Below are 26,405 nucleotides of genomic sequence, written 5' to 3'. Positions count from 1 at the left end.
ATTAGCGCTTTGAGTGAAAGGGTTGGATAAAGTTACATAACATTGGGATAAAGTGGAGAAAAGTACGGATAAAATTGGCAGTCTGATGAAATCTTGACTGATTTCCTTGTGTGTGTGTTATGGCTGGAGAAGAAATGTTCTGGGAAGTAGCACTGTGGTCCTAATGGGCTCCTGCGGGCAGAATGTGTGAAGGCGGGTTACTTTTAAGATCTCGCGCTTCTGAATGCTGATGAGTGATGTGGGTTGCCGAGGCGAGCGCGCAGAGGGAGAGACAGCAGCCGGGTGCAGATGTCATACCTGAACATGTTTGCCACAGGTTCGTCCCACCCTTCTGCTCGCTCTCTTTCACACACACACACACACACACACACACACACACACACACACACACATACATACACGCACAAAAACAGCCGTCCGGCAATATGGCAAACTCATCACGTCTGCTTATCAGCGGATCTGCAGGGCTCTCGTTTCACCTCTTGTCCTCCATAAAAGGCGAGTCGTTCAATTGTAAAGTGGAGGAGTTACAGTGAAGGGCTGGCGCTGAGCATTAAAGCTCTCCTCTCTCCACCTGGCACTTTGGAAAAAGCAGAAACCATTTTCCACAGCCGAGTGCCGGAGCATTTAGTCTTTCAGGCCTGGCGTACAGGGGGAAAGTGTGTTTAATGAGACATGCCTTGCTATCTCCATCTTGTAACTCCCAATTGAGGAGACAATGAAATTTCATTGGCCTGTACAATGTAATCCCTGACTTCCTTAGTGTAATTGGAAATCAAACAATCCCTTTCAGAGTGTCCCTTTATTGCTCAAAGCAGCCGAATGGACGTTTTATACACAAGATCTGAAGCATTCACATCCTGTTGGATCTGTAGTTACTATTATCGTGCCTGGAAAAAAAAAAAACTGTTTTAAGGGGTTTATTGCACTGAAAAAGTCATTTAAAATGTACACTGTAAAAATCTTGTAGACCTGACTGTGAGGTATTTCTGACTGAACTTCCAGAAGCATTTTAACAACAAACTCTGATGGATTTAATTGTACAGACTTGATATTGGTCATATTAAATTGGGAATACTACACCATGTTTACACACTTGAACTGATCTACAGAGTTCAGCAAGTTAATCAACTTTTTTTTTTATTTCCATACATGCAAATGCGCTTGGAACGCCCATCATATTCAGAATCTAAACATAAAGAAACATAATCTCTCTATAGAAAGTGAATTTACTCTATGAATATAAGAGTAAAAATCCATTTGACGGGGCAGACCACTATGTAGTATTAATCCTGTTGGTCTGTAACCAAGAAGCTTGACACTACAGAGAGAAATATCGATATTGGGGACTCTTATTCTGAAGTAACAAAGGAAGAAGTTATTGACTTGCCCTAGTTTGTTGAGTTGTTTGGATACCCACTGCCACATAAATTAAGTCAATGATTTGTAATCAATCAATCAATCAATCAAATTTTATTTGTATAGCACATTTCAGCAGCAAGGCATTTCAAAGTGCTTTACATCGTATCAAACACAGAAACACAATGGAACATAGAATCAACAATCAAAACACGACATTAAGTCAGGTTCCATCAATAAATTTGTAATTGATTACATTTCAAATACAATCCTAAACAGGTGGGTTTTTAGTCGAGTTTGCATCCATAGAAGGTTTACCTGTTACACTCCTACTGTGTTATATGGAACAAAATACCTGTTGCTACTTTTATTCCCACTCACGCTCACAATCACACAGTTTAAAACGATGTAGACAGCATTTTAATGGGCTTCTGGCACAAGGCTGTGTAAAACCTCTTTCATGGAATTTCGAGCTGGATCTCCGCCGTCCCTCACGGATTTTTGTGCAATTCTATGGTACCTGTTAGTGTCTAGAATTTACAGGGTTTGTGTTACACGCAGTGACCCTCAGTCACTCGCCGTTTTTCTTCCGGCACGGGGCTCCGTACACCTCTTTCGAGCTTCACCATATAGAGAATCACAGTCATCATCACAATATTGCAAAGCACTGCTTAGTAATAGTTGGTAGAATCGTATGTATTGATTCATTTATGCCAGTAATGTATTTGGCCGACTGGATGGGCTTTACACTGACCTTGATGCTCAGCCTTGATTTATATTTGTGGCCAGGATGCTAAAGCTAATAGAAAAATTGTGATAAAAGGAAAGAAAGAGAATCTGGAAAATGTGACTAGACTAATCAGTATTGTCATCACGTTTTTGCAAAAGTTTTACAGTTACTTTTTCCTGAAATCATTCCATCTTAATTTGTAAGAACAATGAGCATACTGTGCACAACCGGCTAACAGCTAGCTGCCAACAGCTTTAATTAAATCTCTCTAATTTTTTAGCTCTGGACTGCATTTGACTGTCTAGTTAAAGATCTGAAATAGTAAGACTGGAATCTGAAATGGATTTTGTTCTTGGGGAAAATGAGAAATGTGGACTGTAAGTTTTCCCATACATGTTGTGAAAACCTCGTCTCATGAACCCAATATTGCGTATCTCTCTGAGCTGGATGTATCGTCACACCCCTGCTATTCATTTTTTTATAGTACCGCCTGTGGAATAATGGCTCACAGAGGCCTACTAAAATGTTCGAATAAAACGTTCCAACATCCAGTCCATTCTCACCGTCATATATATAAAGCTTTTATACACGTCTCTTAAACACAACAGGAATTCAGTCACTTTGAATCAAGTGTGAACATTTTGAGTTTTCTGCTCAGATGATTCTGGAAATCACATCGGTTTGAGACTTTGGTCCATCAATCTACTGTTTGTGTTGTTAACTTGTGAAGCTGTTTTGGTCGGCCCAATGGGATAAACAGGAACTTGGTATTAAAATGGGTTTGTTAACAAATAGTAAATTTATTGGGTAAACATGTAAAGTGGTGTCTTTCAGATTCAACATTTTAAAGTTATTCTTAATTTCTTTTTGTTGTTTTTGTTGTTGGAGACTCAGCAGACGCCTCAGTTGCAATTAATGACACCAAATTAAAAACACCGCTCTCCGTTTTGATGTCCTTTACATGTTTTACAGTACCGACTAGCTCAGGTACAATAATGGTGATAAAAAACAATAGCATGTATTTGACTGAATCTCTATCTAAAGAAGTTTGAACAGCTTGAAATAACTGCTTCTATGATGCAGCTTAGAATCATATTACAATCTATAAATTTGCTTTACATCTCTTCCATTATCATATTAGATGAAATGAAGAAGCGCTTTCTCATTTTGTTTACCGTCTCCTCGTTCGCTTAATGATAAACTCTCCACTGAACAGCTGAGCATCCTGCAGTTATCTTCTTAGACTGTTAATCACAACCTTGCAATGAAATAAACCTTCACCAATCCAGTGAATGATAAGTAATTTGGCTATATTTATTCTACGAATCTGGCTTTGTAAATTATTACAAGGTCATAAATGACAGGTACTTTAAGTTACTCTCAGAGGACTGATTTCCAATGTAAGTTTTCAGAGTAAGTGAAAGAAAAGAAGACATGCTGGATTTCCCCCGTTTCTCCACTCTTCTCTTTTGCTCTGGCCGTTGCAGTGGCTCAGCCAGTTATTCACACATAATTACAATCTATTTAGAAAAAGACCACTGCTGTTAGGAGCCCATTTTCTACTAAATTAACTTGCGCTCAGAACAACAAGTGCATCTGAGGGGGGTGAGAGAAAGGGGCTCCTAAATGCTGCTGTCTGGGTCTGATAAAGTTGAAGTCGTTATGATTATCTGGATTTTCCCCCCGCCTTATCCGCCCAATCACACTCAGTCACAGTTTTGGAAATTGATGGATTGGGGCCTTATTAATTAAAATTCTTGCTGTTTTTTTTTTGTGTGTGTGTTGTTGTTTTTGTTAAAGTAGCTGTGCGTTGTGCTCTGATGGTCTTTATTAGTCTTGGGTTGTGTTTAAATGGCACGGAAAATGTCAAGTGTATAAATCTGTTACTGGGAGTAGATAATTAAGTGGGTGAAAAATGGAGAAGATAAACAAACAACATATTTATATTCATCTAAAAATGTCCAGAACTGTTTAAAATGCTGTGTTTTTGTGCTAAAAGTTGCACTCAAACTCAATTCAGCCAACTACATCACTCTTTTCGATAAGTTGCACCTTATATAATGAAGGATGACTGTCTTCCTCTCTCAACCTTTGCTCTGCTCTATGAGACATGATGTGCCTCTAATGTGTTACTGCGAATTGCGAACAGCAGGGTGGGAGGTAGCTGTACTCTTTGAGCCCACAAGGCATGCAAAGATCAAGCAGTGGAGAGAAAGGAGACATTCTTCTGCATACATGAATATCATTTTAGCAAGACAGAACAAAACCTCAGAGATTTATGGCTAATCTCCATCTTTAGGTGCCTCTACTTTGTCTTCCTGTTGTCAAACGTACAAACACGATAAAAATAGCTGGATGGTGTTTAGAATACCGTCTTAAGGTAGTTATGTTTAGTATTTACTTCTTAAATAACTTGAGTTCCTGTTTTTGGGGAGAGAGACGTTAGCGCTGATTGCTAAAGGAGGTTTGTTTCCAGTTCTCTGTCGCAGTCAGTATTGCTTCTGGCAGCATATAAACAGACAGCATTTGTGACTTTTCTACACTGCATTCTCACAAAACCACGAATGTGAACAGCTGCAAACCCTACATTAAATTTATATGAAGTTACTGGGTGAAGAAGGCTCAAAGTTAGCTAGTTTCAATGTGCTGTTTAAGTCGAGAGGAAGCACAGAGATGAAAAGCGACAATGTTTATTTAAAAGGAACTGCACTTACAACATCATGTTTGTTGTTCATTAGCGCCGAGTGTGAGAGATGTGAACAACATTAAGGCTTTTTACAGCAAAATTTATCTGTTTTATCCGTTTTATCGTCCATCCGCTGTCTGATGTGGATAAATGAAAATGTTGGGAGATATTTAGACTTCTTAGTTTTCAGATAATGATCCAAATTTTCTTGGAATACACATGGAAAAATCTATTTTAATCATGCTACTCATGCTAACGACTAATCCACGATGCTAAACTCCATAATCATTTTGTCTTTGGTTTAAAATATTAGTAAAACTGTTTCACACAAACTGCTTCTGTGGTTTGATGTTTCCTCTGGTCCCTGTTTAAATAAATAATGATTTTTAATGCTTTTTTTATATTATGATGTTGATCTTCAAGAGGAAATAGAATTTTATAGAAAAGTTTTTGACTAAACATTTTTTTAAATCTGGAATTTGAAAATCTCCCAAAAAAGTTTGATAATTACATCTTTAAAAATTTGTTTCCACAATTAAAAAAAAAAAGTTTTAATAATATCATTCATCTTCACAGCAAGACAATGACTCCTATTTTTCTTTTATGGGCAATAAATTACCTACATTAAGGTCTGTTCACTTTTATTACTGATAATTATGACAATATTTTTTAAGATTTAGCGGCTGTAAAGCAGTGGAGTCAAAGCTTTTTGCCATTAAGCCAAAATTCTCAAGTTGAAATCATTTGCAGACCTTACAGAATATACTCCTTTCTAAAAATGCAAAAAAATAAAATTCTTGGCAGTGCCATTTTTAAAAATTATTTTATTTAAACAAACAAAATAGCTAGTTCTATAAATTATTTTAGATGTAAAGCATCAAAAGGATCACACTTCTTTTTAAAGATGATTGTTCACTTTCATTTTATTGATTGTGGTTTATTTGCAAAAGCAATAAAAAGGGAAAAAACATCCAAGGTGTTGAATACTTTTTATAGGTGCTGTATATGTTCTCAAACTTTATTGTCAGAACTCAGTTGATAGTAGTTTCAGTTTCTGAAATCAACTTTCAGGAAATCCTAGCCTGCGTTTGACGGTGACAACCTCCTATTATGTATCTGAGTCTGAACTGATGCTTGACAGGTACACTCTGCTCTGCATAAAGCTTCTAAAAACCCCGTATGTCACAATGTTCCCTTTAAAATCAAAATCCAGCATGTTGTTTGGTTGTTCTCACAAAACTTTTCAAACTTGTTCAGCGTCATTTGTGTGAAGGGTCTCTCTGTTCAGCTAATTTTCCAAATGGGCTTGGCTGATATCTGCGTGTGTTTTATCCGTGTTCTCAGGAAGCACAAAGAAAACCTGCTGCTGGAGGAACAAGAAGTAATCACCGGGCTTTGTAATGAAGGCATAAAATATAAATTAAATTAAACCTTTATTGGTTCTCGAAATGATATGCAATAAAACGACTTGCTGAGTATCTCTCTTTCCGCTTGCTGTCCTCTCTTACTAATTGTTCCGGTCAAGGTGCCCCAGGGCAAGGCACTCAGCTCCTCGCTGTCAGTGAGCTCCTGGGCAACGCGGGTAAGCGCTCTGTTTACGTGTTTGGGATGATGAACGCACCTATTTATCAACCTGTAACAAATGAAGGTCAAAAACGTAATCATCATCGTTGCTGCCAGCATCCCACCAGTTCTTTATTTTCATATTTCCGTCTTTCTCCCAGCCACCCAGAGCAAGCTAATTAAATCTGTCAGCCGAGGAAATCGCTCAGCTTCCCTCCCCTCCCTTCGTTCATGTCAGTCAGATCATAGACACACGTAATGACTCGTGTTTTAGGCCTGTTATTGCCCTGTGCATGTTAGACATTTCCCTCCAATCTCCCCCACCGGCGTTGCTTTGCTAATCACCTGTTTTCATACAATGTTATGAAAATTATTATTTTTTAAAGGTTTTTTTTGGCTCCAGTGGCCTGTATTTCAAAGTGCTAAGACAGGAAAGTAGGTAAAGAGAGAGAGGGAAGACATGCGGCAAAGGTCACCAAACCGGGAATTGAACCTGCGACGGCCACGTCGAGGACTACGTGGGTTGTGCTCAACTCCTGCGCCACCGCAGCACCGTCCGACATCGGTGTCTTTTAACCTTTGTGGATACTCCTTTGAGATGGACGAGTGCTTGAAATCAGACAGAAAAAAGGAAACAATACGATTAAATACTGACCCAAAGAGCATAGAAATAAAAGTATTGAACACCCACAAGCTTCATTTTATTTAAATGAGTTCTTGGACCAACGCAAAGTAGGGCAGAGTTTTGAAGTGGAAGGAAAATGATACTGTATGCGACATGTCGAACTCAAGGCTCACTGTAGCAATAAAGACTTTAGAGGGCCCCATAAATAGATAATGCTGTGTGCTTAAATCTTATTTTTTTTCAGTCAAATCAAATTACATCAATGTGAAAAATAATCTTAAAATTATTTAATTTTATTATTTAATTTTAAGAAGTACTGATTGATTACAAAGGAAGGTAATGACATTTTAACACAGGGGTCTCAAACTCCAGTCCTCAAGGGCCGCAGTCCTGCAACTTTTAGATGTGCCTCTGCTGCACCACCTGAACAGAATAATTAGGTCATTAAGGCTCTGGAGAACTGATCTACACAAGGAGGAGGTAATTAAGTCATTTCATTCCAGTGTTTTGTACCTGTGGCACATCTAAACACTGCAGGACTGCGGCCCTCGAGGCCTGGAGTTTGAGACCCCTGTTTTAACAGTTTAATAGTTTTATTAATACATTTTGCTTCATTGAGGACAAGGCAAGGCACTGTAAGTCTAAAACTGTGGCTTACGGGAAACTTTGAAATAAATAAATCTGGAATAGTTGTATCCAATTGGTACTTAAGCTTCTGGCATGTGTGTGTGTGTTTGTGTGCGATTAAGCGAAAGTGCAATGAACAGGAACAGGCAGCTCTCCTTTGGTGTTTCAGGGCTGATTTCCAGCTGAGATAAAGCGACTAACTGCTAGAAGGAGGACTGACTGCGACGTTGCATGATCTGACAAAACTAAACATATTTTGGCTGTGGTGTGTGTGGCCTCCAATGTCATAAAGGAACTGTAAGCCTTTAACAGCAAGGGAAAAAGTATTCAGACCGCTTGAACTTTTAACATCATGCGAAAGTCACAAACTGTATTGTATTTTACGAGGATTTGATGTGGTAAATTAAAGTAGTAGCAGAGTAGTGCGTGATTGTAAAATGTATGGAATAGGACATAAAATAGAGGTGTGATGTTTCAATGTTTGTTTATTTGATTAGACTCAGTAAAATCCAGCTCCCTTTGTTAATACAACTAAATAAACGAGTTATCCTAAATTGAGAAGCAGCTAGGAGACCAGGAGTTCACAGCTGCTGGTGAGAGAATCTGTTTGTGTTTACCCTGAATGCACCAACTGTAAAACACGGTGGTGGCAGCATCATGCTGTGAGGATGCTTTTGTACTCTGGACAAACAGGGAAGCTGGTCAGGGTTGGTAGGGAGAAGGATGAAGCCTGTTGGAGGCTGTAAACAACTTGAGACTGAGGTGAAAGGTCACTGGACGCTTTTGTCGGTCTGTCAACATCATCGAGTTTCAGTACGTCAATGTTTGCAGTTGCGATGTGAATAAAGGTGTGTGAATACTTCGATGCACTGCCAAAAAAAAAAAAATCTTACCAAAATATTTGTCTAGTTTCTAGAGCAAATATCTTAGTACACTTTAAATCACACAAAACTAACTTGCAACTAATCTTTCAGCAAGATATGAAGGTTTGTTTTAAGTAAATAATTCCTTAATATTGGTGAAAAAGTGCTAGTTATTAATCCTCCAGTGGAACTGATATATTTTTACTGAAATTAAGGAATTACTAACTTAAAACAAACCCACGTACTTTGCTGAAAACTTACTTGTAAGTTTGTTTGATCTTATTTCAAGTGTACTAGGAACTAGATAAAAATACTTTTAAAGACTTTCTGTTTTTGCAGTGTGAGGCCCTGTAAGTATATTCCAGTAGGGAAACAGGTAAACATGTGGTGGGATTTCCTCTCTCTGACATGAAGTCGTCTCGTTGTGTCCCTCAGACCAGCGCGGTGCTGTGTTCAGGAGGCTGCGCCCTGCTGGCGGTCAGCTCCCTGCTGGCCATCATCACCATCTTCCTGCCCGGCGGAGGCTGCGAGCGGAGGATCTGCACCCTGGCCGGATACATGCAGATGGCATCAGGTAAGCAAAGACACGTACATATTCCCACCCTCTGCTGAAATAAACGACTCGGTTCTGGTCCCCAGGTGATGATGACAAATGTTTCAACTCCATGTTTGTTTTAGAATGAATGTTTTCTGACAATCGCCGATAGTGCTGTCTGTTACCAGAGCGATTAAATAAAAAAATATATATATAAAAAAGAGCTGACTTTTGTTTCAGTCAAAATACAACAAAAGAATGGAGTCGAGGACATCTGCTGCTAGGCAACCAGAGTCTGCATGACATGGGCGAGCCAGTCAGAGGAGGGCGCGGGGAGATTTAGAGGCTGCTGTATAAAGACAATTACCCCTCCTTAACACAGGTCATTTGTTCACGGCTACATGTGACTTTTCAGGCCGACATTTTCACTCCTAACAGCGAAGTAGGCCCGTGAATGTAGCACGGTCTCTTCAGGTGTTGAGCTATAAGAAAAACAACACAAAAAGTGTTTGTGCGTAGGGTTTGGTATAGTTTTCATCAATTTTCTCCTCCTAAGAGCTGAGTCACCTGTCTCACCTACCTCCTCTGTGTTAATTAGAAGCACCAATAATTGTTTCTTTTCTTTCTGTTTTTTTATCCCGGCCCCCACTCTTGTTTACATAACCTCTGTCCTTGCGAGTATCGAGCAGGTAATTGGAGTCTCAGCATGAGGCATTTTCCTCGGCATGATTAGCGTCTGAATTCATTGGCGAGGTTAAATCCTTATTGACAGGAGTGGAGCTCTTGCAGCCTCCGGTTAATGGTTTGACGACAGGCTCGTTGCTCACAGGCACACGCCACAATCAGATCAATGCGGCTTTGGAAAAATGGGAACATATCGGTGGCAAAGCAAGGAAACTGAGTCTTTTTCTGCGTGTGTGTATGTATTCCCGATCTGACGTGGAGCGAGGATCCGGGCTTTTGTTCCATTTCCAGGTCGACTCTTGTCTAGATAGGCGGAGGGTTAACAGAGAGCCGGCAAAGCCCTCTTGAGGAGGGCAGATCAGAAGAGTGTTTGTTTTCCCAGCTCTGCGGCTGTGGGTGTGTGTGTGTGTGTGTGTGTGTGTTGAGAGAGTGCTATCAAAGTGAGCTGATAAACTGTAACAAGGAGATTAAAAACAATGGTTTTCTTTGTAGTGTGTGTATCATCAGCGGGACTTCTGCTGGGGTGTGTGTGTTTTTCCGGCAGATTGGGAGAAACGAACTGCTTGTCAGCTTTTTTTCTAAATCTCGCAGTGACACCATTTTTTTTATCCTCGTGTTCATTACAGCAGGTCTTTGACAGGTAGAGGAGATGTCTGTCTGCTTATGACTGAGTGTACATTGTGCTTCTCACCTGTGGGGGTTGATGAGAAATTAAAAGATGTGCGCTGTTTGTTTGTCTTTGAAGGAGCGTTTTCTCCGTTGCCAGAGGTCAGGGGGTCGGGGAAGGATTTCTCCTCATCCCACCTGTGGAGATACAGAGTAGCTATTTTCACTTCTGTTTCTACTTCAAAACTTTACAAGTCCTCTTGTTTTGAAAAGTCACATTATTTGTGTTTTTTTTTTGAGGGTCAGACCTGGTTGAGCTCTGTAGTCGTGCTGTTACACTCGTTTGTGTATCAAACATTACATTTTTTCTTACTAAAAATGTCAAAAATTACGTTTTCACTTTCTGTGTCAGTTCTATCTTCTCTACTAAAATGATGTACGACTCAAAACATCACATAATTCAATGAGTTTTGGGTTGATTGATCTAAAAACATGATATTTTTGTTAATACTGCAATTATATTTGTTGCAAAAGAAAAAAAAAATTTTCCTCCCTCTTCATCTTATCATCTGTGATTCAAGCTTCCTCTGAGACATTCAGCATCCCGGGTGAAGCTATTACATTACATTGGATTGAGTGTGAGCTCACAATACTTGGTATATAGTGACGGCATTTAACCCTGTCACAATAAGCAATAAATCAATTAATCGCATGATAAATTAAAACGAGCTCGATAACTTCCATTTGCATGATTGTTTTTCTCGTGTCTCTCTCTCTTTCTACCAAAATCAGTTGACAAAAGGCACATGAATCTCAACCAGTTTTTTTTTTTTTGAAGGGCAATTTTTCTTACAGACTTGTTGTTTTGTTTTTTTTTTATTTTGGATACTTAAAATGTCTTTCAGTCACAGTGTTTAATGCTCTTTAGAAATGAAAGTTTATTGAACTTTGGGAGGCTGTACTTGCATTATTATACCACATAAAGCCTCAGTTTGTTAAAATGGTTTTAAAACAACAATATTATATCGCAATCATTTCTGAAGGAATATATCGTCCAACTGATTTTGCCTTTACTGTATATTCACAAAACATTGTGCAGGTTGAGTGACTATTTGGTCAGCTGACATACTTGCATATAAATACATATAATATCTTGATATTTATTACAATACACCATCATCTTCTTAGTGCAGAGCTCTCATTTCTTGTCGTTATGGAGATTTCTAGGTTTTGTCACCTAGATTTTAAACTATGGCTCAGTCATCTTAATGAGTTTGTAACACTTTTGTGGGTTTTAAGAATCTAAAAAGCTCTTCAGTTTTAAAGTTGTGCATAGTGGGCTGCATATATGCTCCCATATAGATAAAAACCCATATACAGTGCTGCATGCGAAACACATTTCTTTCAAAGTAAAACAGCCCAGCTCCCTTATTTCTGAGAGCTCAGGTCTCTTGGGTGCAGTCCAAAATTAGACGTAAACTCCATCCAGCGGTTGAGCTGCTGCACCACCTAATGAATGCTGCCACCATCAATGTTTCATGCGCCGAGCCAAAGTAAACCCACGCTTCTGTGTCTTATGGCAAGAAGCTTTTTCTCCCCCCATCATGCATATTTTACTGATCTCTGCTTTTCGATGGTCAGGGCCCTTCACATTGGCTGGAGGCTGTGTTTTTTTGTTGTTGTTTGTTTTGCTTTTCTCCTAAAACACATTGAACAGATTTTATTTACAATGCAGTGAAGAAGTCCTGAGCACAGAAACTTTGTTTAAATTAGTCTTGGTAACACCCACTGAGCCAGTTAGATGCAGAAGTAGCTGAGCACAGCTTTTCCGGTCCATCATGCTGCTGCGCTCGGGCAGATTCTGGGAGAACAGTTATCTGTTCTGGGCTGAATACATGACACACTCGGCTGAGTGTACAAGCACTGAGTGCTCACACAAGCCTAATCTCAGCTGTTTTTCTGCAGGGTTATAGCTGAATTACCATAACAGGAACATTTAGATTATGATTTTGGATTGAGCATTGTAAAGGTTCTATCTAAATGCCTTGGGTTTCCTCCTCTTTATTGATCTGACTGCAGGTGAGTACATAGTTTCCCGGCTCCAAAAATATACTGTTGTTGAAATATTTCTTTGGGAGATTCATGAGCTGAGGACTTGAAAAGAATTTCCCCGCAGGCTTGTTTCTTTTATTCGGTAAAAAAAACATGAAGCATGGTTTCCTTTTCCCCCTCCATATTCATGCAGTCGAGAATGTGTTGTGTAGCTCCATTAAAGTAGGAGCAGCAGCGGCTTGTGGTTCATTATTGCTCAGAGAGATGAAAGGAAAGAAATGGCACTAGAGACTTAAATGAGAAACCGCGACTAACATCACAGCGCTCTAACTAGCAACACTCGCTGACTTTTAATTCCTGAGAAAACGGTTAACTCTTCTGGTCAGGAGGAAATATTTCACCATGTTAGAATAAAGAACTGATTTAAAAATATTTGTTGTGATGAATTGGACCGACTGAATGCTTTGAATCTTTAGAAAATGTTTTCTGCTGGTTTTATTATTTTACATTCTTGGAAACGTCTTATACTAAGCTAAATGTTTAGCGTGCATTGGCAAACAACGTTTTGCTTTGTAAAAACATGACAATTTGTGTTCTTGCTACTGTATATTCCACTGTGTGTGTTGTTGCAGCAGTCAGCGCAGTAACACGTTTTACGTCTTTCCGTTTAGGTCAGCAGGTAACAGGAAGAAAAAGAGCTTTCACTTTTCATTGTTGGTGTTTCTTTTTTATTTTACCCTGTCATGTGATAGCATGTGGCTACATAAAGCTGCTGCACTCTTTCTTATCTTGCCATGTATTTTGGTGGATCTAACATGATGGTAAACATGATACAAGTTCATTTAGTCAAACATAAAATCTTTTCACATCTATAAAGAATCTGATCTTAATAAAGCCTATTTTGCATAGTGCTTGTGTATTTGGATTAATGGTGTAAACATTACTCTTGCTGCCATGTTGCTGTATCTACTCCATGAGTGTAAAACAGTAAATGTTTAGTGTCTTGTACATAGGCTGTGAGTGAGTGGTCAAATAGTTATGAGCTGAATTATTTAGGAAAAAAAGGTTGGTCTGCCCTCCCGTTGTAGCCACTTTAAGCATTTGCCATGCAGAAGTGAGTGAATCAGAGAATATTTTGTCACGTCCCAAAACATCAATGGCAGCCTGGCTTAGGTGTGAAGCATTGTATCTGCTGGAAAGTTATTTATATAATGTTGTATCTGTACGCCATTGACATGCAAGTCAGATATTTTATCTTTATTTTTCACTTTGTAAGATATGAAATCATCAAGGAAAAGAACAATTCATGCTAATATTGTGTAAAGTAATGATTTTCAGAGCAATAACATTGTCCTAAAAGTTAGATTTTTTTTTAGGAATTTGTTTACTTTTTCACATTTACGACTGTGCTGATTTATAATTTGTGAATAAAAAATGCTCTTCTTGGTTTTATCCCCCTGTTTTAATTTCCATAATTCTCCAGCAGGCTCAGGACCTATTTCCATCGTGTGATACTCGGTGGTAAAAATCACTACTCCGGTTAAGTACAGATATTACAGGGCTTTACTGGGTTTGACACGTTGGCTGAAATTGCCTTCCAGTCATCGAATTCTGCAGTCGCAGCAGAGATAATGAAAGAGGACCCTGGAAAGAGAGGTCGTCATGTGGACCAACATCTGGCTGAGCGAGATTTCTTGTTTTTATCTTCGTCATCGTCGAGGACCCCTGCGTTTTTACCTCCTTGGGAAAGGAAAGGCGAGATGGTTTGTGTTCTCTGTTCTGCCTATACAAACTCCCACATTAAGTTTCATTGTGCTGATGCCGAGGAAGCCCTGCCTGCTGTGTCAGCGCTCCCTTGGGCAAAGCTGCTGTGCAGATGTCCTACGAAGCACGGCGATGCAAATAGGAAGTTGCTTTGATCAAAGCACTTGCTGAGTTACACGGGGGCTGCTGTCGCCGCCGGAGCTCATGTGGTACCTGTACAGCATGTCAGTCATCTCTCTGATACAACTGAACACATTTTCCATATCAGGCTGGATTAGTGAGGCAGACTCTATTAACAGAATCTGCTCCTCTGACAATTAATTTGCACTTGGAGAGTTTCTCTTTCATCTCTGTTGGAGAAAAAGACGATTGGAGCGTCCCTTGTGTCACAGTTAGTATTCTGAAAGTTCTTGAAATAAAGGAGAACTTTTATTAATAGTAGAGACAGACTTATTGGAAACTTAACACTGACTTTTCATTTTTATTAGGCTTTACCTGTCAACTATGATTTTACCCAACTCCATTTTCTCTTTATGAACTGTAATAAAGTGCATCAAAATTGTTTTTAGCTTCACTGCTGAGCGTTATCATGAAGGGTTTAACCCTGCCAGACCGATAGTAGCGCGACGATCCAGCCAAATTTGCAGTACCGTAATTCTGCCACACTTTGCGCTATCTGAAAAATTCCAATGGTTTCTGAAAGGGGAGACGTTGCTCTTTTCAGCCAATATCGAGTAAATACGGTAATTTCATTCCTGCCGTAGCAGGAAGTGAAATTAATCTGAGGGACGCTCTTTTAATAGACAGGTAAATTGTGAAAGAAACTTGTTAGATATTGAAAGTTCCTGTTGTTATGGATAAATGGGCAAATATATTTACTCACAGGATATTTAAAGAACTGCGTGCAATTAAAATAAGCAAAAATATCCAGGCGGAGATTTGAAATTTAGGACATAAAGGGTTAAATAGAGATTAGGAATGCACGATATATTGACACTAACATCGGTATCAGCTGATGATAGTCATTGTGTAACGTATTGGTATTGAAACTACAACTAACTGGGTCAATATTAACAACCAAGACTTACAGTATTTATTTCATTTGTTTCTGGAGGTTGAGTGGCAGAACGGAGGAGTTTGGTCGTGTGACAGCAATAGTTATGTTTAACTGAAGAAGTGGTGAAGTCCTCGGTTAGACCATTTTTTTCAAGGTGTTGAACAGATAGTGAAATATATAAAATCCTCACGATATCGGTAAATATCGGCGTAACGGCAATATTAATGTTGGATATCCACACTGGCCCAAATTTTCATATAGGTCCATCCCTAATAAATAGAAAAGGCGTCTTCCCAGGCAGTCGCTCTGAATTGTTTTACTCAACTGAAACTGTCTTTAGTGTAATAAGATAAAATGACTCACAATACTTTCTGTTTTCACATTGAAAAGTTTCATGAGTCATAAAGCGTTTTAATACAAGCCCAGGGCTGTCCCATGTTGTATGGGAATTAGATTTTTAAGAACATCGCCACCACTAACAGCGTTTCAACACCGATGATTTGTTGGAATCTGGGAGAGGAGCCAAGATTAATTAGCTGAGCTTTAAAAGCAATCAGGGATAATCGCTTATAATTTTCAGAGACGTATTTGTGAACAAACCGGGCGCACACCGACACCGATGCTGTTGCTGCTGTTTCTAAATCATTCTGCTGCTTGTGGGCTCAATGTTGACGCTCAAGATGTAACCGGCAGAATCCGGTTAAAGGATTTTCAAAATAAAAGATCCTCCAGACTCAATACGTAAAACGGAAGTATTTAATTATTTCTTGCGCGGCCCGGTACCGGTCCGTGGCCCGGGGGTTGGGGACCACTGAACTACAGGATGATTGGTTACGAAATTGCAAGCGACCGTCTTAGAACGGCCATCGTTCTAAGATGGTCATAAGGGGAAAATCGGGGCAAAAAAACCGTGTAGTGTGAAATATTGCATCAGGTAGTCGATGTGCCCATTTTCTCTATTTAAATCTAATTATTACTGAAGGGCAACATAATATACAGACTACATAATCTGCACTCTTTTGGTTGAATGCAGTATTTACTTCCACTTTGGCTTTATGTTGTTTAGTTTTTATTCAAGTAAATTTTTTGTTAATGGAGACTGAGAATCCATTTTATTTTTGTTTTTGGTTGTTTTGTTTATTTTGTTTATCAGTTCCAGTGTTTAGTGTTCTTTTGAAAATAAAGTGTATCTATCTTTGGCAGGAAATCGCATGAATTATTACGTCATTTCCATTAAATCAGTGTAAAAAAATCTTCAAACAATATTATCGTTTATCGCAATAATTTTGAGACATGCCCAGACTTCCCTCTCCCCAGCCACTTCTTCTAGCTCCTCCGGGGGAATCCCGAGGCGTTCCCAGGCCAGCCGAGAGACATAGTCCCTCCAGCGTGTCCTGGGTCTTCCCCGGGGCCTCCTCCCGGTGGGACGTGCCCGGAACACCTCACCAGGGAGGCGTCTAGGAGGCATCCTGACCAGATGCCCGAGCCACCTCAACTGGCTCCTCTCGATGTGAAGGAGCAGCGGCTCTACTCTGAGTCCCTCCCGGATGACTGAGCTTCTCACCCTATCTCTAAGGGAGAGCCCAGCCACCCTACGGAGAAAACCCATTTCGGCCGCTTGTATCCGCGATCTCGTTCTTTCGGTCATGACCCAAAGCTCATGACCATAGATGAGGGTGGGAACGTAGATCGACCGGTAAATCGAGAGCTTCGCTTTTTGGCTCAGCTCTCTCTTCACCACGACGGACCGGTACAGCGCCCGCTTGACAGCAGACGCTGCGCCAATCCGCCTGTCGATCTCCCGCTCCCTTCTTCCCCCATTCGTGAACAAGATCCCGAGATACTTAAACTCCTCCACTTGGGGCAGGACACCCCCCCTGACCCGGAGAAGGCACTCTACCCTTTTCCGGCTCAAGACCATGGCCTCGGATTTGGAGGCACTGATCCTCATCCCGGCCGCGTCACACTCGGCTGCGAACCGCTCCAGCGAGAGCTGCAGATCACGATCTGATGAAGCCAAAAGGACCACATCGTCTGCAAAAGCAGAGATGAGATCCTAAGGCCACCAAATCGGATCCCCTCAACACCTTGGCTGCGCCTAGAAATTCTGTCCATGAAAGTGATGAACAGAATCGGTGACAAAGGGCAGCCCTGGCGGAGTCCAACTCTCACCGGAAACGAGCCCGACTTACTGCCGGCAATGCGGACCAGACTCTGACACCGGTCATACAGGGACCTGACAGCCCGTATCAAAGGGCCCGGTACCCCATACTCCCGGAGAACCCCCCACAGGGCTCCCCGAGGGACACGGTCGAACGCCTTCTCCAGGTCCACAAAACACATGTAGACTGGTTGGGCGAACTCCCATGCACCCTCCAGGACCCTGCCGAGGGTGTAGAGCTGGTCCAGCGTTCCACGACCAGGACGAAAACCACACTGCTCTTCCTGAATCCGAGGTTCGACTATCCGACGGACCCTCCTCTCCAGGACCCCTGAATAGACCTTGCCAGGGAGGCTTAAGAGTGTGACCCCTCTATAATTGGAGCACACCCTCCGGTCCCCCTTTTTTGAACAGGGGGACCACCACCCCAGTCTGCCAATCCAGGGGAACTGCCCCCGATGTCCATGCGACATTGCAGAGTCGCGTCAACCAACACAACCCTACAACATCCAGAGCCTTAAGGAACTCCGGGCGGATCTCATCCACCCCCGGGGCCCTGCCACCGAGGAGCTTTTTAACCACCTCGGCGACCTCGTCCCCAGAGATTGGAGAGCCCAACCCAGAGTCCCCAGGCTCCGCTTCCTCAGTGGAAGGCATGTTGGTGGGATTGAGGAGGTCTTCGAAGTACTCTGCCCACCGGCCCACAACGTCCCGAGTAGAGGTCAGCAGCACACCATCCCCACTATAAACAGTGTTGGTGCTGCACCGCTTCCCCCCCCTGAGACGCCGGATGGTGGACCAGAATCGCCTCGAAGCCGTACGGAAGTCTTTCTCCATGGCCTCTCCAAACTCCTCCCACGCCCGGGTTTTTGCCTCAGCAACCGCCCGAGCCGCATGCCGCTTCGCCCGCCGGTACCCATCAGCTGCTTCCGGAGTCCCACAGGCCAAAAAGGCCCGATAGGACTCCTTCTTCAGCCTGACGGCATCCCTCACCGAAGGTGTCCACCAGCGGGTTCGAGGGTTGCCGCCGCGACAGGCACCGACAACCTTGCGGCCACAGCTCCGATCGGCCGCCTCGACAATGGAGGCACGGAACACGGTCCACTCAGACTCCATGTCCCCCACCTCCCCCGGGACGTGTTCGAAGTTTTGCCGGAGATGGGAGTTTAAAGCTCCGTCTCACAGGGGATTCCGCCAGACGTTCCCAGCAGACCCTCACAACACGTTTGGGCCTGCCAGGTCTGACCGGCTTTCGCCCCCACCACCGGAGCCAACTCACCACCAGGTAGTGGTCAGTGGACAGCTCCGCACCTCTCTTCACCCGAGTGTCCAAGACATACGGCCGCAGATCCGATGAAACGATGACAAAGTCGATCATCGAACTGCGGCCTAGGGTGTCCTGGTGCCAAGTGCACATATGGACACCCTTATGCTTGAACATGGTGTTCGTTATGGACAATCCATGGCGAGCACAGAAGTCCAGCAACAGAACACCGCTCGAGTTCAGGTCGGGCGGGCCGTTCCTCCCAACCACGCCCCCTCCAGGTCTCACTGTCATTGCCCACGTGAGCGTTGAAGTCCCCCAGCAGAACAAGGGAGTCCCCAGGAGGAGCACTCTCCAGTACCCCCTCTAAGGACTCCAAAAAGGGTGGGTAATCTGAACTGTCGTTCGGCCCGTAAGCACAAACGACAGTCAGAACCCGTCCCCCCACCCGTAGGCGGAGGGATGCTACCCTCTCGTTCACCGGGGTAAACCCCAACGTACAGGCGCCGAGATGGGGAGCAACAAGTATGCCCACTCCTGCCCGACGCCTCTCACCCTGGGCAACTCCAGAGTGGAAGTATGTCCAGCCCCTCTCAAGGAGACTGGTTCCAGAACCAGAGCCGTGCGTCGAGGTGAGACCGACTATTTCTAGCCGGAACCTCTCGACCTCACGCACTAGCTCCGGCTCCTTCCCCACCAGAGAGGTGACATTCCACGTCCCAAGAGCCAGTTTCTGCAACCGAGGATCGGACCGCCAGGGTCCCCTCCCTCTGCTGCCACCCATCCCACACTGCACCCGACCCCTTTGGCCCCTCCCACGGGTAGTGGGCCCATGGGAGGGGGGGCCCATGTTTCCTCTTCGGGCTGAGCCCGGCCGGCGCTTAGCAAAATTTGTTATCGTGACAGGCCTATTTTTATACATAGAATAAAGGTTTCGTTGATCTTAAAAGATGAACTAAAGAATCTTTGTTCAGTGTGGGATTTGTCAACTCAGGTTTGCAATTAAGGCAATTAAGATTATTGACCAGAAAAGATCGAATGTGGTCCAAGTGTTTGGTTATCGGTGGTTTTGTGCATATAGATAGATGAGCTTGTTTTGTATAGGCCATATATCTATCATAACCTGTTCAAGAAAGCATAACAGGTCACCTTTAGTTTATTTGTTAATTTGCTTTTTAATAACCTACATTTAAGTAAATACACATATTTTAAGAGAAGGTTCATCTATAAAGACTCAAAGTTGAATCACTGTTCACTGAGTATTAAATCATGATTTCAATGATAGTAATTATTTCTTTTCTAATTCCTAGTTATCCCTCCTGGATCTCCTGGTTTATTGTGTTGGAAGCGTCTGCAGGTCAAGCTCGGTTCTTTTGGAGTTGTCAGTGCAGAAGATTTCTGTTCTGCCCTCCAGCCTGCTTCCTCCTCATCTATTATGCTGTTTGTAGAAAAGCGTGTGGATTAAATCCATGACCCGTTCTCTGACATGTTTTTCGTTTTCCTCCAAACTTTTCCAGCTTCAACCTTAACGTTCTCCCCGTTCGCTCGTCTTCATCACAATCAGAACCTCTGATCTCTTGTTGTTTGTTTTTTTTCTTCTGTCAATCGCTGATATTTCATTCCGTTTCATCAGTGGGTTCGCCGGAGGCTTCTCACACAACTCTCAAATATACTTTTTTTCCCTTTTTGCCGTGAATACTTCACACTCACCTTTAAATCTCCCTGATCTGCAGTCAATGAGAGGCAGAGCGGTCGATTAAGCTTTTACACATCCTGATTTGCTCTCTGTTTGTTTGTGTGACCCAGTTTAGATGTGACCCAGTGACCCCGCCGTCACCTGCGACACGCAGGGGACTGACACCGGACATTAGCCACGGATATGTGTTTTGTCAGTGTGTGGATACGTGTGAATGTCTCTTTTCGTATAATCAGAGTTGTTTTTTCTCCTACTGCTGGCAATAATGTGATTGGTCACCAGTAACTCCTTCGCGCGCACCCACACACACACACACACACACACCCCGTCAGCCCGCTTTGCATTTGTGATCTCACGTTTTGTTAATTACTCAAGCAGGGCAGATTTAATCAGAAATGATTAATATTTACCTGTGAAGCGCTACATGGTTGCTTCATTTTCTAATTTGACAAAGCATTTAGAAAAATAAAAACATGTTTGATTCATATTTCTTTTCTCTCTTTTTTTTTTTTGCATTTGTCATAAATGCAAATGTACACAAATGGATAGACTAGGTCTAATGCGTGCTTATGAATCAAAGCTGGTGTGTGTGTTGGTTCATTTTTGTGGGATCCCACATTGGTCTGATCTGTTGTCTACTGTAATTATGATTACAGCAGCGCCTGGCTCCGCTCGCTCGCTGATACATTACCCACAAAAACCACATTAATTGGTTCAACAGTCAATTAGAGCCAGGGTGTAATTAGGACTGAGCTATCGTCCTATCCAGTTCATCGGTTTTCTTGGAAAGGTCTCTTATAGGCTCTTTGTAAAGGCAATCTTCAAAGATTAACAGGTTTTTAATTCATCTTTAATGTCCTCATTAAAATGAGTGCGTACTTTAATATGTTCCAGGGTTTATTATCTTTTTAAAACAGTAATTAAAGACTTTTAGTACAACATGTGTTGGAAATCTTTGCAGCTGCCTTGTTCATCTAGACCCTGAGGTTTTACTCCATTCTTCTTTCTAAAGTGGCTCAACATCATTTTTCAAAGGTTTTCTGTACATTTTGAATTGGATTCAGCAGATGAATATACTTTTTCACAGAGCATTTCTAAGTATTCAAAAGAAAACCCAGCTTAGGAAGCGGAAACACATTGGTGCAATGCTACTTGATATGCTATTGGCTGGGATTTGCAAAGCAGCCAATCCAGAAGTGTCATTTATTTTCCTTGGTTCTGATTGGCTGAACCGCCAACAGTGGAAATAACAAAAACTGTAGATATCGTCTTTTGTGGTAGATGGTTTCTGATTCACTTACTAATGGACATTAAGGTATATTTGGTGTGTGAGCTAAAGTAAGTTATACGTGTTTTTAGAGGGGGTCTCAGGTATTCACATATTTTAGCTATTCCCCCTTTATACCACTCTGTCATAATTGCAAAGATTTCATATAGATGGGGTTACATTTAATGGCACCTGACATCTTTTAGCTGTTGATTAGGTTTTCACTGCCCTAAATCGTCAGACTTGATGTTTTATAGTTGCGATTAAACACAATGTGGACAATGTGATGAAGAAAGCGAAGCAGAAGCATCTGGAAAATTTTGTCGTAAGTCGTTGCAGTCGTTAGCAATGGTGTGCTAAAACCATAATTGCGTGTTCTGTGTCATAATTGTGTGTCCCAACAATCCTGACTTTTCACTGCTTTCTTTAAGCAACAATTTCCTTCTTGTTAGTTTTCCATAAACGTTAGTTTAGGTGGATGGTCATGTCTTGGCAGGTTTGCGGTTTCTGTTTTTGGCTGATGGACTGGATGGATGCTTAGTTCGCCCAACCCTCCTTTAAAGTTTACTAATACTTTCTCCCTGACCTGTCTGCTGTGTTTCTTGGTCTCCATGACGATGCTTTTTCTCTAATCTTCTCTAACAAACCTCAGAGTCCTTCACAGAGCAGCTGGATTTATATTGAGAGTAAATTAAACACCAGTTTGCTTTTATTAGGCAACTTCTGAAAGCTAAGTGGTAGCACCTTGAACCGAGTAAAGGAGGCTGGACATCCCATTTGTTAGACCTTTATTTAAAGCTAAGCACTGTTTAATGTTGGTCCATTACAAACTTTGTGGCTGTAAAGTGACAAAAAAGTAAAGTGTCTCTTTTTCCTGTTACGCCCTTCTGAACTGTTTCACAATAGCAATATACAAATGATATGCTAACAGTAGAAAATATGTAAGATGAACCAGAAAGATAAGAAAGGGAGTCTTTCTCCCCTCTGTGGTTTATCCCTGATGGACGTCTTCGGTCCTCTCGCCTCGATCAGATAAAGGAGAGACGTTGCAGGGTCCAAAAATCATGAGTGTCTGTTTCTTATTCCTCTGCCGTCTCCCTTTTCTTTCCGCTCCTCCGTCATTCTGCCACATAAGTTCCAGCAAATAAACACAATCACACAGTGACACACACAGGCAAACACACTCAAAGAGCTGGTGGCTATGCATATTACATGAGTCCTTCACCTCTGAAGGGCTTTCTGCTTTTTTTTTTATTTTTCATTCTGCAACTTGCAGCCAAGATGATGAGGTGGAAGCCAGATTCTGCACTTCAAGCAGCTTCCCTTGTTTCACCGCAGGAACTAAAGATGTTACAACATAGTATATCCAGTGTTGTATAAAGATGGTAAAGAACTAAAATCTAACAAATGATAAGCAAATGATTCACGACAAAAAGTTATCTTTCATGAGTTCTGTTGCACATTGCTAAGGTTTTTTTCTTTATAACTAAATGGAGTGAAATAACGTAGGATAATTTTTAGCTATGCAGACGATGTTATAATGTTATATCTGTTTGTTGTAATGAGTTAAAAGCAGCTTTAGTTGTTGCCATAACATGTCTGATGGTTAGCATTGCTGTTTAAAAGTTCAGTTATCAATTTTTCCTCAACTGTTGTTGTGTCAGACCCACTTTGATTTAATTTAATTCAGTTTCTTTGTTTAGATTCATGCCATCTCAAGGTACTTCACTAAACAGATTGTGTGAATACACAGAAATATACAGTCAATTCAGTCTAATCATACATTCAAATTAAAGCCAATTACATACATTCCAATTCAATCAGTTATTTAGGGCATATAGGTGCACAGAAATGACAACTAGGTTCGATACCTCCGTTTTAAAGATTAGATGCATTTTGGTATGTTATAGTCACCAAAATAAACAACTCTGTGTTTTGTTGATTTGTTTTTCAACCTTTTGAACAAGAAAAGTTTAAATACTTTGACAGTAATCAGATGTTTTAAGCATATTCTAAACTTTAAAATGTATCCAGTACAGAACTAACTGGAGTTTTGGTTACAAGTTGTACCTGAATGCACCATATAAGCATTCATTTGGACTTTAGACAATTTTTCTCAGTACCAGTAATAGTTAAATTCTGCTTGAAACTTAATGGCTGCACAGACTTAACTGTTTGTAGAAACATTTGCATGTTTTCTAGTTGCTGGAATAGTTTTACCTTCTTACTGGCAGTTTGGCCAAGAGGCCAGAGTAATACTACTCCAGTGTGTGGATGTGTGTGTAGACGTGTTTCAGGAATTCCCATCAGTCCGTGTTTGATGAGAACAATGAGCCAGGATGACTCATTGTTGTGTCTGACGCTGTTGGTCCTGCACACACACACACACGCACGCCCACACACCAACTTTGTAAAGTGTGTGCGCATGTTTATGCCTATTTCTCTTTCCGTTTCATTTCTGCTCTGCCGTTTTATCCACTTCCCTCTCATGCAGTGATTGATCTTCTCCTCAGTGTGCAGCGATGAGTGAGAACTTGTGCCACTTTGTTGTGTGTTTTTTTTTTTTGTTTGTGCCATCTGTGTTGTTAACAATTTGTTTTTTGTAGGCGGTATACAGAAAGTTGAGAATGCCGGTACCTGTCACACCCACGCTATGATTGATTAGCCGGTTGGGCTCTGTTGCCTTTACGTTCCACGTGTTTATGACACTCATTTGCATGAGATAAATAAATCCTTTTGCTAAGTGAATTAGGAAAGTTGTGGCTCATTGTGTCATGAAAACACTATTGTGAACTCATCTGCATAGCTGATACATACATAGTTACTAAAAGTTGGTTTTAAACGAAATGTCTAATGCCTAACTGTGAATTACTCGTCGAATAGGAGTAATTCTGCTCCTGAATCTGCTCCTGACTAGAAACTAAAACAAGAATGTGTCAAGGAATAGCTCTGGGCAACAGTGGAAATACTTTTTTTAACCATTTAAACTGGCTCCCAGTTAGTTTTAACAGCTGAAAAGAAGATTTTTTAGTTTCCGTCCTACCAAAATATGATGAAAACATCTGCTGTTCCAGTTCACACACATTTATTATGTACAAGATTAATGCAGATTAATGATCTACATTAATCATTTTTTTCCACTAGTAAATGATTGTTTATTGTTTATACACTGTTATTTGGTTAGCTGTCCATTTCAGGATCTCACTTTATAGTTCCTTTAGTTGGTTTCCTTCCTCCATGTTTTAAACAAACCAAGTTACTACTGGTCCAGTAGCTTAATATTTCCATTCTCTTATCCAATACTAGTTCTGATACGTTTTTCTTCTGAAACTTTCAACTGTGTTCAAGTTGCAACCAGCTGTTGATTTCAAGTAGATGAATTTACATGGAGCCTTCCTTTTTCATTGTTTCATCCACTTTCTGGATTGCACGATCGGTGAAATAGTTGCTTCTCATGATGTTACCAACAACTTGTTCGACAGTTCATGCGGTGTTCTTAGTTTGGTTGAAAAACTTCACCTCGACTCCTCCAAACACACTTCATTGTGATGAAGAACTTTGGGCTTTGTCTTGTGTTGTAAGAAAATGTTTTTTCCAGAAAGCATTTGGCCTAGTCAAAGGGTTTTTACTCCAGAATCCGTAAAACAGACTGTCACAATAACAAATTTTGCTGGACGACTAATTGTCCTAGAAGTTATTGCAATATATGGTAATGTGGTTTTTCTTAACCATTTTCAAGTCATATATTGATAATGGTAAGGAATAAGAAAGAAAGTAGATCCTCACAAAGGTCAATAAACCTGAAATTCTAATAAATGTTTAACATTGGAACTTGGAGACATTTTCAATATCCAAAATAAATAAAGTAAACAACCAGTAAAATTGACCATGAAGTTTCTTCATAAACAAACCTGCCCTTCACAAAATGGGCTGGTTGAGACCAAAGAACCAGACTGAGGCTTTTTGTCATCCAGTCTTCAGAGAGAGAGAAAAACAATCTTTCAAATGGAAAATTATTGAGCTAATCTGAATTTATCATGCAATTAATTGATTTATTGTTTATCGTGACAGGACTACAGAATGGAAAATGCTATATTTTTACATGTTCCCTATAGATTTACCAGCAACATAACTATTTCTCTTTTTAATGTATGTTACATTTTTATACTTGCATCAGCTTTACTGACAATATCCCAGGTGTACCTATGTATGTGAGTGTGTTCATTTAATTTAGTCCAAATCAGTTGATGACTTTCTCCAGTGATTTGGTTTCTTTATACACAGAGAAAACTGCAAGCGAACTAATACTACAAACTACGTGAGGATTCTGCCTGGTCAGATGTGTCCAAGGAGGAAATATCAGATGTAAAAACAGGAAGCAGACTCTCCGTTCAGAAATATGCTGTTTGCTAAAATGCTAATTATCCGAGAAGCATACAGATAAAGTTGGAGAAGATGTCTTGAACGTTGAATTTGGGCGTTACTCTTTACGGAAAAGATGCACCGACATTGTTTATTAGTTTGTTTACCCTGAAGGTTTGCATTGCATCCCACAATGCAATGCAAACCTGGCTGCGGGAAGGTGTTTAGCTCAAGCTGGCAGCGTACACCTAGTAGCTGTCACATTCACACCATAAATGATCCACATTAGAGTTAATTTGGAACAGGACCAGCTCCTCCAAACGGTACAGTTGCTTTTATCTCCTAGACGTATAAATGATTTATAACGGCTTTTATTTATTATAATGGTTTTAAATTCCATGAGTAAAGAAAGTGCGTTGGTTCATTGTTACACACTGACCTCTATTCATTAATGCATAGCTCATATCTTCACAAGCAGAAATTTCCTTAAGTAAAATAATATTT

The 26,405-nt window shown here is 41.1% G+C and overlaps 1 protein-coding gene across 1 annotated transcript in view; it reads left to right on the top strand.

Annotated features, from left to right (window-relative positions):
• Nucleotides 1-26,405, top strand: part of lhfpl7 (LHFPL tetraspan subfamily member 7) — a 131,237-nt gene that overhangs the window by 32,994 nt on the left and 71,838 nt on the right. The window contains exon 2 of the mRNA XM_032577203.1: nucleotides 8,889-9,027. Coding sequence (XP_032433094.1) covers nucleotides 8,889-9,027 — 139 coding nt within the window. The remainder of the gene's footprint in view (nucleotides 1-8,888; nucleotides 9,028-26,405) is intronic.

Source organism: Xiphophorus hellerii, chromosome 11 (assembly GCF_003331165.1).
Source record: "Xiphophorus hellerii strain 12219 chromosome 11, Xiphophorus_hellerii-4.1, whole genome shotgun sequence".
NCBI classification, from domain to species: domain Eukaryota; kingdom Metazoa; phylum Chordata; class Actinopteri; order Cyprinodontiformes; family Poeciliidae; genus Xiphophorus; species Xiphophorus hellerii.
Note: the sequence above shows the minus strand (reverse complement) of the source record. Positions and strands in the feature narration are given on the sequence as shown.